The sequence below is a fragment of the Sparus aurata genome, chromosome 14, assembly GCF_900880675.1.
Source record: "Sparus aurata chromosome 14, fSpaAur1.1, whole genome shotgun sequence".
In the NCBI taxonomy this organism is placed as follows: domain Eukaryota; kingdom Metazoa; phylum Chordata; class Actinopteri; order Spariformes; family Sparidae; genus Sparus; species Sparus aurata.
In genome coordinates this window covers 25592471-25606359 of record NC_044200.1, presented here as the reverse complement: position 1 = coordinate 25606359, position 13889 = coordinate 25592471, and the positions used below count along the sequence as shown (strand labels likewise).

At 45.2% G+C, this 13889-nt stretch overlaps 2 protein-coding genes and 1 long non-coding RNA gene across 4 annotated transcripts in view; 1 reads left to right on the top strand and 2 right to left on the bottom strand.

Moving 5' to 3' along the window:
• Positions 1–279: 279 nt before the first annotated feature.
• Positions 280–1416, bottom strand: LOC115595843 (uncharacterized). The gene is made up of 3 exons (XR_003986809.1): positions 1387–1416; positions 473–569; positions 280–383 (listed from the first exon to the last, which is right to left on the bottom strand). It is a non-coding gene; the product is annotated as an uncharacterized LOC115595843 (long non-coding RNA).
• A 1491-nt stretch (positions 1417–2907) lies between these two features.
• ovch1 (ovochymase 1) lies at positions 2908–6993 on the top strand. Its single transcript, XM_030440597.1, has 13 exons — positions 2908–2956; positions 3172–3252; positions 3339–3522; positions 3670–3745; positions 4543–4732; positions 4807–4946; positions 5167–5317; positions 5394–5435; positions 5555–5777; positions 5925–6082; positions 6192–6290; positions 6463–6596; positions 6796–6993. The coding sequence occupies exons 3-13, from the start codon at positions 3377–3379 to the stop codon at positions 6955–6957; spliced, it is 1521 nt and encodes a 506-aa protein (XP_030296457.1). The 5' UTR covers positions 2908–2956; positions 3172–3252; positions 3339–3376; the 3' UTR covers positions 6958–6993.
• Positions 6994–7836: 843 nt separating this feature from the next.
• The window catches only part of stab2 (stabilin 2), a 36116-nt gene continuing 30063 nt past the window's right edge, over positions 7837–13889 (bottom strand). For both annotated transcript variants that reach the window (XM_030440550.1, XM_030440551.1), the window contains 14 exons: positions 13395–13544; positions 13211–13315; positions 12985–13092; positions 12676–12869; positions 12421–12562; positions 12202–12335; positions 11755–11920; positions 11247–11353; positions 10989–11108; positions 10757–10903; positions 10433–10543; positions 10195–10326; positions 8555–8665; positions 7837–8410 (listed from right to left, as the gene is read on the bottom strand). In XM_030440550.1, coding sequence (XP_030296410.1) covers positions 8351–8410; positions 8555–8665; positions 10195–10326; positions 10433–10543; positions 10757–10903; positions 10989–11108; positions 11247–11353; positions 11755–11920; positions 12202–12335; positions 12421–12562; positions 12676–12869; positions 12985–13092; positions 13211–13315; positions 13395–13544 — 1787 coding nt within the window. In that variant the 3' untranslated portion in view covers positions 7837–8350. The remainder of the gene's footprint in view (positions 8411–8554; positions 8666–10194; positions 10327–10432; positions 10544–10756; positions 10904–10988; positions 11109–11246; positions 11354–11754; positions 11921–12201; positions 12336–12420; positions 12563–12675; positions 12870–12984; positions 13093–13210; positions 13316–13394; positions 13545–13889) is intronic.

The following is a 13889-nucleotide window of genomic DNA, read 5'->3' as shown; positions in this document are numbered from 1 at the left end:
GTTTCACTTTCGATACCTAATCTTCTTTTTATTTATCTCTGGAAAGGAAAGCGATTTAATTGCAGGTCAACAAGTAGGTTTTCACTTAAAGAGAATTCCCCTTAGTGTATAATGATGACCTCTGACATGAAAGGTGAATTATATACCTTTCATTGAGAACATCTTGACATACTGACACTGTGTAATCTGGCTGTAGTGTGCCTGTAGAGCTTCTATGGAGAGGCTCAGTAACTGGCTGAAGGTTACGGTTCATTAAACAAACTACTTACCTTTCATTGGGAACCTCTTGTTTGGTTTTAAAGCTTGTTCGGTGATCCATGGAACGGTGACTCCTCATGGGCAGACAGCTGGGTACAGTGGACTCTGTTCTCTGTTGGAGTGGACTTCAGAGACAGATTTGTACTGTGAGTAATGTTGGTTATATCTGACATGAACAACTGTGATGGATGAAGAAACACCTTCATCATGTTACCTGTTATGTTCAGCATGTTTGTCATGTTGTCCAATCCGAGTGAGTTTAGAGACGTCCTCCTCTTCTTCCTGATGTTGAGACATCGTAGAAGAAACTCCTTCACACAAACACAAACATGCTGAGTCAGCTGCTGATATAAACTGTGATTTAATCTACTGTCTGTTAAAGAAGTAACCGTTATTCATTTGCACCAAACTGTTACATCACTACTGTACAAACCTGTAAACTACAAGCTTACCAGCAGTAGTATTTATGGTACTTCAAGTCTTAAACTCTTACTCTGGACTCAGTCAGAATAACAAAACTGACTTGTGAAGAGTACAACAAATTTGATGTCACAAGTCTCCGGTCCAACTGTGATTCATGTTATTTTCCCAGTAATCATCAAAATACTCTTGAGCTCTTAAAATGTCACTAAAACATACTGGAATCATTACATTTTGATTGGAAACCAAAAAAATAATCTAATAATCTAATAGAATAAAAGAAAATGCACAAATAGAGGATCAATAAATGGTGGAAACCTGGTCTCCTGTTGTACAATGTGCGAGTCGAGCCCTCAGCTCTGGTGACAGGATCAGGATCAGGACACAAGCAGGACTCTACATACAAGTCACACTGCTTTTAGACTATTCATGAATATCTCAATAAGGAAAATTCACCACCATCCGCTTATTGTGAGTGTTTTCTCAGTGTGACCCATGATGAAATATGTTGTTGTCCCACCTCTCAGTCTGACCTTTAAAATAAAATGGATATATATATATACACCTCTCTCTCTCTCTCTCTGTATAGATAGATAGATAGATAGATAGATAAATAGATAGATAGATAGATAGATAGATAGATAGATAGATAGATATCTGTCTCACATCTCACTGTGTTTAAAGCCATCAGAACATAAAGCAGCTCACCGGTTGTGCAGCTCCTCAGCAGTGTGTCCAAATTTCCCAACTGAAATAAAAAGAGGCGAGATGGAAACAAGATGAGTGAGTCTGCTGCTTTAAACAGCCCCGTGATCCAATTGGTCCATTCAGACTGTACCATGATCAGAACAGGATTCATATCATTTACATTTAGGGCATTTAGCAGACGCTTTTGTCCAAAGCAACTTATAATAAGTACACATTTGTCACAAGAGAGAAACCACGACATCACCATCGGAGTAAAAAAAAAAAAAGAAACAATTGTCAAGCCGTCATCTGAGGATCATAACTGCTATTAGTCAAGATTCTGTAAGTGCTTAAGTGCTGTGATAGAAGTGCTAATGATACGAATAAAAGAACATATGCTGGGTCGAGGTGAAGTCATTCTGTAGCCGTGAACACGAGAAGACGTCTCTCATCTGATTGATTCAAGTCAGTCACATCTCACATTTGTTTAAAAATTAAAGGTTAAATATGAGATTTTAAACACTAATATAGAAGCAAACAGCTATCAGTCCATCCTCAGAAACCGATCCTCTTTCTCCAGAATCACGTACTACTCCTTTAAAAATATATCTGTTCTGTTGGATTTACTCAGCTGCATGAGGAGATCCAGTTACGGAGTTCTTTATTTAGATCATCAGCTGGGAGACAAACATGAGTTCTGTTTGGAGCACTTTTAATATTAAATCTGTCCACACAGTGAAAGAAGATCACATTCAGACTGAATGAATGAGATTCAGGATTTAACTTAAATCTGCTCCAGAGTCACAGAATAACCCTTCTTTAACCAACAGAGTCCCCGAGTATGTTTCCACAGAACCACAGACGAGTTCTGGTTCTGACATTAGAAAAGAAAAACTGTCTCTCAGTGCTCAAACATGCTTCATGCTGCTGCACCAACTTCACTTCATCCGACTTTATTCTGAATCATTATGAATCAGTTTCAGTTTGTGAGCTGAGCTCTTCTCACCTTCATCACACTTCTGCTGTCTTCATGATTCAAACATGATGACGAGCTGAGTTCAGTCTGAGCTGCAGGTGTTTCTCATCAGGCAGGTGAGAGTGAAGCAGGTGAGTCATCAGAGAGAGGGAGTGTGTGTGTGTCAGATGTGAGACAATGCTGCTGTGTGTGGTCAGTCTGCTGTCGGTGTGTCTGTCGGCTCTTCACACAGGTGACCACCTGGATTTATCTCAGTGTGTCGTAGAGTTCTGTGTGTGTGTCTGTGTTCATGTTAAACTGTGTGTGTTTGTGTAGGTGAAGTCAGTCAGAAACTATCCAACACGTCGGAGCTCAGCAACAGCACAGCTGCTCCTCCTGCTGCCACTCCTGCTGCTCCTGCTGCTGCTCCTGCTGCTGCTCCTGCTGCCCCTCCTGCTGCTGCTCCTGCCGCTCCTGCTCCTCCTGCTGCCACTCCTGCTGCTCCTGCTGCTGCTCCTGCTGCCCCTCCTGCCACTCCTGCTGCTCCTCCTGCTGCCACTCCTGCTGCTCCTGCTCCTGCTGCCACTCCTGCTGCTCCTCCTGCTGCTGCTCCTGCTGCTCCTGCTGCCGTTGATGGTACGATCAGCAGCTCATCTGGTTTCTGGTTGGAACTCTGCTCAGAATTAAGCTCGTTTTATATTTCAAATAGATTCAAACATGTTTAAAATTCAGTACATTAAAATGAATTAATCCTGACTGAAGAAGAACAGATCCAGGTTTAATTGTGATGCCATGAGACGACACTGTCAGTTTGGTAAATGAACCTCTGCTGAGTTTGTTTGTTTGTCCAGATTTAAAGTTGGTCCAGAATCAGCTGAATGTGACTTCAAATCAAACTGTGCAGCAACATGAAATTCTCTCTGGATTCAGCGGTAAGCAGAGACGTCGTATTTTATTTTAATGTATTTGAGTTAAAGTTTCTTCTGATATTATATAAATAATAATACAATGCGTGCAGACCTGTCGGGGGTCCGGTCCTTCCTCCCGGAGCAGGAGATGGAGGTCCGGATCATCGGGGGCCAGGAGGCCTGGGCTCACTCGTGGCCCTGGCAGGTTTCTCTTCAGTTCGCCACCATGCCGGCCTGCGGCGGCGCCATCATCGGCCCGCTGTGGGTCGTCTCTGCTGCCCACTGCTTCAAAAGGTCAGGGGTCATCGGTTAAGACCGGAGTCAGACCAGGTTTAGCTTTATGGACCCGACTCACAACAGGATTAATTTCATAAAGAGACTCTTCAGTTGAAAATACAAACAGTATCATCTTTGTAATGTGATGTCTGAACCCGCCCGCAGGTACAAGAAAGCTTCTTTCTGGACAGTTCTGGCTGGAAAACACGACCTGGATAATCCTCATGAACCTGGACAACAAGTTAGTGACACAAAGAACATTTACTGTGTTTATATACATTTTATATTCTAGTTCCGTTCCACTGTCAGAAGATCACATCAGAACCTCTGCAGACCTTCAGGTTCTTGTAAACTCACCAGATGTACTCGCGTGTATAAATCAAAAACTATAAAATGTTCTCCTTTAGAAAACCTCACATGCACGTCTTATTTTATGTAAGATAAGACCAAGATATTTCTGATATAGACACATACTCATATATTCACCTGGTGCTGACGGGTGAGATTAACTAAAAGTTTAAGATTAAATAACATCTCCTCAGATCAGTTTGTGATCTCTTGGATTACAGCAGACAAGCTGTATCCGACATCTGAAGTTTTTTGGTAGTACGTTATGTTTTAAGTCCTCCAGCTGCTTCAGTCTCAGAAAACCTCTCACATTTAATTTTTTTACAAAGTCCCTGCCTACATTTACACACTCAGTCCAGTGGTTGTGAAGCATACGGATCCCTCTTTGTAGACGTCGGCATGTTGGACCTCAAAGTGTCTAAAGCAGCAATAACGTCAAAGTGGTGACCACTGAGCTCCTTCTTCATGTTAGGGAAGAGGTTGCAGTCTGAGGTAATCATATCTAGTGAACTGTTCCTTTAACACAATCAGAGCGGACTGAAAATATGAACCTGGTTTATGATCTCCATCCTAAACGATCCAGACTCCATGGTCAAAAACGACAAAAGTATGAAAGTCATATGGATCCTAAACTTTAATCCCTGAACAATGATAAAGATGAAGTGTCTCGGATCCTCTCTTCCTGTCCAGGTGGTTGGAGTCTCCATGATCATCAGGCATCAGGGCTACAACACTCGGACCAAAGACAGCGACGTGGCTCTGCTGAAGCTGCAGCAGCCGCTGGTCTTCAACCAATTCATCAGACCCATTGACATCTGGATGAACCCTCTGTCCCCCTTCAGGAAGTGTACCATCACCGGCTGGGGCTCCACCCAAGAGAGTGAGCAGGACTCTGTTCTACAAACCTCAGACAAAGAGCTTCAATCTGACCTCTTCCTGTCTTCTGCTCATCAGATGGTCCTCGTGTCAACAGACTGCAGGAGGTGAACGTGACCATCCTGCCCCATGACGTCTGCAACCAGTACTACCTGGGGAGGATACGACCCTCCATGTTCTGTGCTGGGAAGGACAGAGGAGGAGCTGACGCCTGCCAGGTATGGCTTGAACACCGGCCTGATCGCCCGCCAGGCGCGGCCTGATCGCGTACAGAGTCTGAACATCAGGAGGATATATACAAGAGGGACCATCAGAGTCCAGAATCTGGACTGTGAAGTATTTTAAACCAGTCTGAGACTTAAGATGACTTGGACAGAATGTCCTGTCCTGTCCAAGTCTTCATCACATTGTCTTTAACGTTGACCTGTCTGTCCTCAGGGGGACTCTGGAGGTCCTCTGTCCTGCTTCACCGGCAGTAGGTACGAGCTGGCTGGTTTGGTGAGTTGGGGAGTCGGTTGTGGACGAGCCAGAAGACCTGGAGTCTACACCAAAATCCAACAACACACTCAGTGGATCTCCAACATCTTGAGTAGGTTTCAGGTGATCCAACACCTGAGTGTTCACCTGGAAAAGATGTTTAACACTCTGTTGTGTTTCTCTCACAGATGATCAGAATATCATGTATTCAGACGATGTTCCTGTAGAAGGTAGGTTGTTACGTCATACTGTATTGTAATCTTTTTTTGTTGTCTGACCTTCTACACTGAAAAGATCTGAACAGTACAGGTGTTCATGTTGTTCTGTCCACATCCCCCCTGGATGACAGAGGACAGGTGTGGTAAGAAGCAGAGCTCCAGCTGTGACAAGGCTCCAGGCCTCGCTGCTCTCTCTGTGTCCCAGGATGGTGAGGTGTCTGTGGGGAACGTGTCAGAGTCCTGTCCCTTCTCCTGGCCCTGGCAGGTCAGCCTGCAGGACAATGGACGCCATTACTGCAGCGGAGCGCTGATCCACCACCGCTGGGTCGTCACCGCCAAACACTGCAACGTCAGGTACAAGTGCCACTGCAGCTCATCGATTCTGAATGCTGCATTGTCATGTAGAATATCACAGTACTACTGCAGTACTACAGTCCACTGCAGTACTCTCGTTGTAGTAATACTTCAACTCCTCCCGCTGACTGTATTTTATCCCTGCAGAGCTAAAGAGGATGTGGTGGTTCTGGGAGTCCATGACCTCCGCTTCTCCTCGTCTCAAACTGTCCCGGTGGACGAGGTCTTCAATCTACCACAGGACGGCAGCTTTCCTCCAAAATCTGACGTGTCACTGCTCCGCCTCAGCGTGCCCGCCAGATTCAGTGGGAGAACTTAAACATAAACCTCAAGTATCATGTCCTGTTTGTGGTGTGTTATAATGTCCCCGGTCTTCACCAAGTGATACACTGAAACTGGCCTTCTGGTCTACAGGCTCGAATGTGTCTCCAGTTTGTGTCCCTGACGAAGACGAGGATCTCGACGACAGCTGGTCCTGCATCACAACCGGCTGGGGAGCAACAAAGGCAACAGGTAGTCCACCTGTCCACACACAGAGCAGGGAACACATCCAACACAGGAGACAGATCAAACTAAGTTGCAGTGACACATCCTGATGTCCTCAAAGGAAGTCTTCTTCATGAAAGCACAATATTGAAGCTGTGGTTAGGGTTAATGTTTGAATGTCTTCATTATTTGTGTGTAGGGGACATTGATCCGGACCGGCTGCACCATCTTGGGCTGACTCTGGTTAATCAGACGACCTGCAGGGAGCGGTGGGGAGGACTCCTTGGGGACTCCCACATCTGTTCACATCCTGCAGGCTCCACCTCCTGCATGGTAACTCCTCCCTGACATCAGCCCTGCTGTCAGTTACTGGATGACATGTTCAGAGTCTGTTTCAAATTAAAGGCTGTTGCATCCCAAAATGTGCTCCAGTGACCATAAAGACAGGGACAGAGTTCAGATCACAGGATTGATTTCATAATGTCTTCACAAACTACCTGTTAAGCTTCAGAACTTCTCTTCTTCTCTGCAGGGAGACTCTGGTGCTCCGCTGTTGTGTCGGAAGAGTGGCGCTTACTTCCTGTTTGGTGTGGTCACATGGGGCAGCAGGCACTGTGATGCAGACAAACCAGCCATCTTCTCCAGAATCTCAGATTATCACTCTTGGATCACCGAGGTGACGGAAGACATCTGAATGTTTCTGTGAGAAAATAAACTCATTAAACTGGAAGCTGCTTGTCCTCTAAACTCTTTAACTTGCCAACTTTTGAGCTTTCAACCTCATCTCACAACCTTCATCAGAAGATGGAGATGTTTGATTGAAGACAATAAGTTGAATCTTGAGTTCAGACAGTTGGGGGGGGGGGGGGGGGGAATTTGACCACCTTTTAATGGTTTTTGACTAAATTTGCAATTTGTCCAATTTCTGATGAGATGACCTTTAGACAAAGTTTAAGGTGCTAACTAAACAAAAACAAATCAGTATAATCCAGTTTACAGATGATTCAAGGCCAAATATCATGGGTGTCGATGTCTTGGATTCAACGCAGAAGCATAAATCAAGCTCGAGTCAAAACAATCCCATGTTGTACCCACACTGTAGCATGACATGCACCTCCAGAGAAATGTAACTGCGCATCACATTGTCATGGACCACGACTGATTGGTTTTGCTTGGTATAATTGCGTCTCTGGCTTCTCCTCTGTTGCTGCGTGGTGGTGCTACTTCCATGGATTGTGACCTGTAGTTTCCCCAGTAAACACACTGCCCTCTGCAGCTGTTGTAGCCCCTCCTGACTGGGGGAGAGAGAGTGGACGGGCTGGATGTCCAGAGGGCAGGTTGACCCCTCTGAGCAGCGAGGAGGAAAACACCACCTTGCCAGCAGCACAGACACACCAGCACACATGTAGAACTGTAAAGTGTCAACCACTTGCAAAGGTCACACCGTAGACTCTCTGCATATAACAGTTACAAGTTCTCATTTCAAAAATATATTCCTTCATCATGGTTGAGTTTTTTTTGTTCTGGAAAATGAAACCGATCTTTTTGAGGAAAAAACGTGCAAACATCTTGTACACAGTTTGAGGTTTTAATCAACATTAACGTCACAGTTTTACACGAGTCTTCACTTTATGTGTGCATGTAAAAAGTTGTTCTAACATTTCTTACACAGCAAACATGAAAGCGCAGATTTAAGACTCCCACTGGAGGTGAAGTAAATGTTTTCTTTTATAAATGTGGTGAAACTATTCTTTCTGCCAGTTGTCCTTTCATGTCCTGGACAAACATCAGCTAGTGAATTCACTGGATTCACACTTTGTCCGTCATTACAGAGATACTTGAAGTTGACTCAGAGCTCCTGACCACATCGTTAGTGTTGGTTTCTGAGAGCGGATGATGATGATGATGATGATGATGGTGAATCCTGTCGGTTCAGTTGTCAGACAGACCTGAGTCAGGACAGAGCTGCTGTCTCTGGAGAAAATCAAACTCAGTGTATCAGTCTGTGACAAACTGGACCATCAGTCCACAGAGGTATGAAAACAGTTAATGAGCTTCCAGTTCAGCCGTGAGCAGCAGTTTCCCTCTCAGCTGTCCTGCAGGAGGTCGTACGAGCCTCCGTTCACCACCTCGTGTTTGTCCTTCACCTGCAATCACACAGTAAGTCGGTCCTCACAACACTGAAGCACAGCTGAGCGGTTCAACACACTGTTCAATCTGTCTAAAAATGTTAAAGATAACCAATAAGTTAAAAAAAGTTTGTGTAGATTCTTTAAGTCACTGTGACTCACTGTGACATCGCTTGTGTCGGACTCTGCAGGTTCTGGAGCTGCTTCATAAACCGGGTTACAGATGCTGCGATTGCTGTCCGTAGGTGGAGCTTCTTCCTCCACCTCATCCTCCTAAAAGGGTAAAGGGCCAAACATCATCATCAAACATGTTGGACACTGATGTTTTCAAATGTTTCAAAATGATGACAATAAAGTTATAATTCTTATATAAAATAAAATAAAATAAAACATGGACCCTGCACTGGACTGCTTTCTCAATCCTGCCCACCTGAGTGAGTTGTTTGACGGAACCCTGTAGCAGCTGTATTACTTACTAAAACTGTAGACGAGGAAGCGCATGGGGGCAAAATGATCATGTAGAGAACAATGTTGGACTTCAACCAGGAGGCCGCTGCAGGTGTCCAGTGCGAAATCAAATGCCAGTAGTGATTATTTTATGTTGATGAAGGTTCTCAGTCAGGTGCTGAGTGGCAGCTGGACTTTCACCTCACATCCAAGAGGCTTCTTCAGTTCTGACTAACTGGAGGGGAGTTGCAGGCTTTTAAATTCTGTGTGGGAGTGTCCTTACAGTCCTTATGTGTCCTCGTGATGATTTTATTGTAACGTCATCAAGTAACATGAGGTATAAAACTTAATGACTTAGGTAACGTATGTTACAGAAGTTACCAAGTAACGTAGTGATTTGAGCCCATCCACCCTGTTTTGTTATAAAGCTAACCAGGCAGCTGTCTTGCCAAAACGTAAGGAAACAGCAACTCTTCGTTGATAAGATAATCAGTAACTCAACCATCAAAAAGACGTTTCCAACCTGAAGATTCTGCACACTGAGGGTTCAATATATTATTAGTGTGAATGCTGCTATTCTTCTTTCTGCCTTTTCAACTCCTTCAAACATTCCGCTTCATGTTCAGCTATGAAAATGTTAAATAACCGTTACAGTTTTTTCAAAAATTGCAGGGGTTTGGGAGGCATTTTCCCATTCATTCTAATTGGGACATTTTAGTCTTTGGCTCTGCTCCTGCTCCACCATGTGTGCAGCCATTTTAAGCTTTTTCTGCCTTTAACTTTTCTCCTTTTAAACCTTTTTTCACCTCTTCAAGCTCTTTCATCCCTCTTTCTCTACAGCTTTTTAGCCTTTTTAAGCTCTTTCAGCCCTCTTACTCTAGAGCTTTTTAGCTTTTTTAGATATTCATCTTCCTGCCTTTTCCACTCCTTTAAAAATTTAACTTCATGTTCAGCTAGAGAAAGTGTTCAGCTATCAAAATGTTGAACTTTGTTAGCCCATTAAACCTATTACTTTTAAGCCTTTCTGCCTTACCAGCTATTGGAAAATCCCGCTTTTTCTGCAAATTCCCGACAATTCAAGCTTATAGTTTTATGCATTTTCGGCAGTATGTTCAGCCTTCAGCATTCACACTGTATTTTCGCAGGGAATGCAATTTTTCTAGTTATAATAAAACTAACAACTATGGACGAGTCTGTTTTAGTCTTTCACCTTTGTATGTCCCTCTGGACAATTTCTACTGACAGACAGAAAATTCCAAAAGAAGAGTTGAAGCTCGACCCGACATGTAAACTACGTATCAGCTCCGCACTGTAGAGAAACTGTGTGGAGGAAACAACAGAAACTGCAGTGTGACCTTGAAGTAGTGGAACTGGAAGGGTTTGGTGTTGTGGGTGTAGAAGTGGTATCCAATGAAGACGACTCCCGCCACCAGCATGACCAGCAGCAACACGCCGACGCCCATCCCCGCCTTGTGACCCACATGCATCTACAGAGCCAATCAAAGGTCAGAGGTCACAGATGGAAACAATAATTAGAAGGTAATTAGAATAATTAGAAGTTAACCTCATTTCTGTTGTTATGACATCACTCACCTCTGGGCGAGGAGGCGGGGCTTGCAGTGGTCCCTGCAGAACATGAATGATCCCGTTTGAAGCGAGAACGTCAGAGGTGGTGACGAAGCGGTTGTTGATGTAACGAGACGACTGAAGAGATGAAGAACGATGAAAAGACAATCTGTTAAATCTCCACAGAACTCCATTCAAAAATCTGCCATTTTCATTAACTTTGCCACTATTTTCCTCCAGGATCACTGTTGCATTAAGAACACATCCACTCTGCAGGACAGGCTAATCACAAGACGAGGGCGAAGGTAAAACACTTTCTTCAGCCCTCCAGTGTTCATTCATAAATCTGACCAGAGCCGACGGGTCGAGCAGATCGGCGACTCCGAGGACGGTCAGACTGCCGACGCGAGTCCTGATCCTGCTGCCGTTCTTCATCTGAATGACAGGAAGCGCCTGACCCTCGGACAGGTGGAACTCGATGTCCCGCTGAGACAGAGTCTGCAGGGACACGTGGACGGAGACGAACAGGTGAGACATGTTCACAGATACAGCAGCTGTCAGAGGATGCCTGTGTGTGACTCACCTGGTTGTCAGGAAGGCCGTTGTTGTCGGGGACAAACAGCGTTGATTGGACCGTCAGGTTACCGAGACGCTTCACGAAAAGCCTCCCAGACTCTGACACCTGAGAGTAGTTCAGGATTTGCTGCAAATACAATTCAGAACTGAAGATTAATGATGAAGGTTTCAAAGCAGAAACATCTGGTGACAGAAGCTCAATGTTCTCACAGTTAATTCAGAAAACATTAGATTTTTGTGTCTCGGCAGGAAACAAACAACTCACTGTGAAGAAGTTGGAGAAGGTCGGCGTGGACTGAAGGACCTGCAGCAGGTTTCCTGTACAGCTGAAACCATCTCCAACGTAACCCACTTTACAGTCACACTTCACCTCTGAAACAAGCAACAGATCTGCTGATTATTGATGATCAATACATCAGAATCATACAGGACCCCGAGATCCAAGGAACCGACAACAAGAACGACATGTTGGTTACGTAAAGTTAGCTGAAGGACTTTATACTTTTGGATAAAAGGACGATAAAAAAAACATAAAAGGTTGAAAAAACTAAACATCATAAATACACCTGAGACTATTCTGAGTAACTGTTGATTTATCTGCCTCTTTATCATTAAAATCACTTTGTAATCAGCACATCTGACACATGACTCTTAACTGTTATGATCAATAAAGCTCACATATGTTGACCAATGACTGAAGATTATTTCTTCTAAATCTTCTGGTGTGAACTATTTTCATCAAGCTGAAGCTCGTTCTCCTCTTCCTCTCTCACCCTTCATCCGGTAGCAGAAGGTGTCCCAGGTCTCGCTCAGGTTTTTGCGGATGCCGTAGTCCACGATGCCCACGTGTCCAAAGCCACAGAGGGGATTGGAATAGGTGGTGGGGTACGCCACCCGGGCCTGCTCCAACCAGCCAGCAGCACACATGTTGAACCCGCCCTAGAGAGACCACCAGCTTTTATTCAGAAATGAGGGGGACTAGCAGACAGCAATTATAATATCAACATCACATGAACTGATTCAAAGGTCTGTCCGTCTTTGCTCTGTACATCTTTTCACCATCCTAATAATAATGTCTGGACTCAGACTAACAACGTGTTGGTCTGTCTGAACGCTGCCTGACTTCCTGTCAGGGGCTCAGTGCTTCATAGACATAAACTTACAGACAAACATGAATCTGTCCTCTGGGCTGACGGTAGCTGTGTGTTGTGTTCACTGACCTGCTGAGCGTAGGACAGCTGATTGTATGTAGCCAGGCTGCCTCCCTGTGCAGTGCAGCTGTGTTGCGCTGCAGTGTAGTTCAGTTTGTACTGACCCTTCTCTGAACGGTAGTGAAACACACCCAGCTTTGCATCTACACAAACACAAAACACACACGTTATAACACACTTGTCAATGTTTTTGATCAGAACGAGTCCGATCGCTGATCAGCGATATACCTTCAAAATGGAGGTCGGTACATGTAGCGTCTTGGTGACATTGTCCGTTGTCTTGGAGACAGCGGCTGATTGGCAGCTGCTTGAGCTCACAGGTGAGTCCGTCTCCGATGTAGCTGTTCTTACAGGTGCACTTCTTCTTCCCCTGCTCACACACACACACACACAGGTCACGGTCACACACACACACACACACACACACACACACACACACATTTGATGCTCTGAACTGTTTAACGATCAGCGTGTCGTCCTCACCGGAGCCGTCATGGTGCAGGTGGCATGTTCGTGGCAGCCGCCATTGTCCCCGGAGACACAGGGGTCCATGGGCTGACAGGTGAAGCCGTCTCCAGAGTGACCTTTAGGACAGGTGCAGCTCACCTGCTCCCCTTTCTGAGAACACCTGGCTCCTTTAGCACAACCACCGTTCCAGAACTTACACATGTCCGCCGCTACAGACAGAAGAGACGGACAGGTCATAGTGAGACAAAGACAAGGACAGACATGTTAACGATGGGGAACATGTCTCACTCCAAGTTTTGTGTGTTGTATGTGAAGTATTTCTACCTGTACAGGTGAGTCCGTCTCCTTCATAAAACGGCCGACACACACAGGTGTTGTTCTCCCGACACACGGCTTTTGGAGAACAGGACGGAGAACAGTGGAGGACTTCAGCTGAGGACGCACACACACACACACACACACACACACACACAGTCTTCATCAAAGAAGAAACTTTCCGGCAGGTATCGTTAATGATGACATAACAGAAACAAAGTCGTCCTGAACTCACCTTGCTGGCTCTCGCAGCGTTCTCCGGTCCAGCCGGCGTCACAGAAACATGACCCTGTTCCTTTACGTCCGGCGTCACATGACCCATGTTCTGAGCAGTTACAGGCTGAGAACAGACGATGAAGAAAAGTGTCAGCATGATGAAACCTGCACACATGAAACAGGAAACTGTCGCTGCAGTTCACCTTTACAGGTGGCTCCATGGAATCCATCACTACACAGCTCGCAGGCCACGCCCCCAAAACCTGCGTTACAGGTACAGGTACCGTTACCAAGGTGACCGTCATCACAATTTCCTCGGTTACTGCACGGCGAGCTGACTCCCCCGGGGCAGACTGAGAGAGAGAAACATCATCACTGATCACATGGTCATCAATGATGTAATGAGCTTGTAGTTTCTGGGCTTCTCTTCTCAAAGGTGTCGGCATGTAGTTTGATCATAAATGATTCTGCGGAAGCAAGGCTGGGTGGAAGGATGAAGCAATCTTTATTAAAACAGAATCTAGCGCCTTGAGTCCGGATCAGAAGCAGCTGCGTTCTGATATTATCAAATCTCTGGACAAAACAATGCCAATATGCTCTGCCCTCTGCCCCATCAAACCTCAGCCTTTACTCTTAGGAGGTTTTCCAAGCGCCACCCCCCGTCTCTCCTCGTAGGGGCCTTCTTAAAGTCTTTTGGG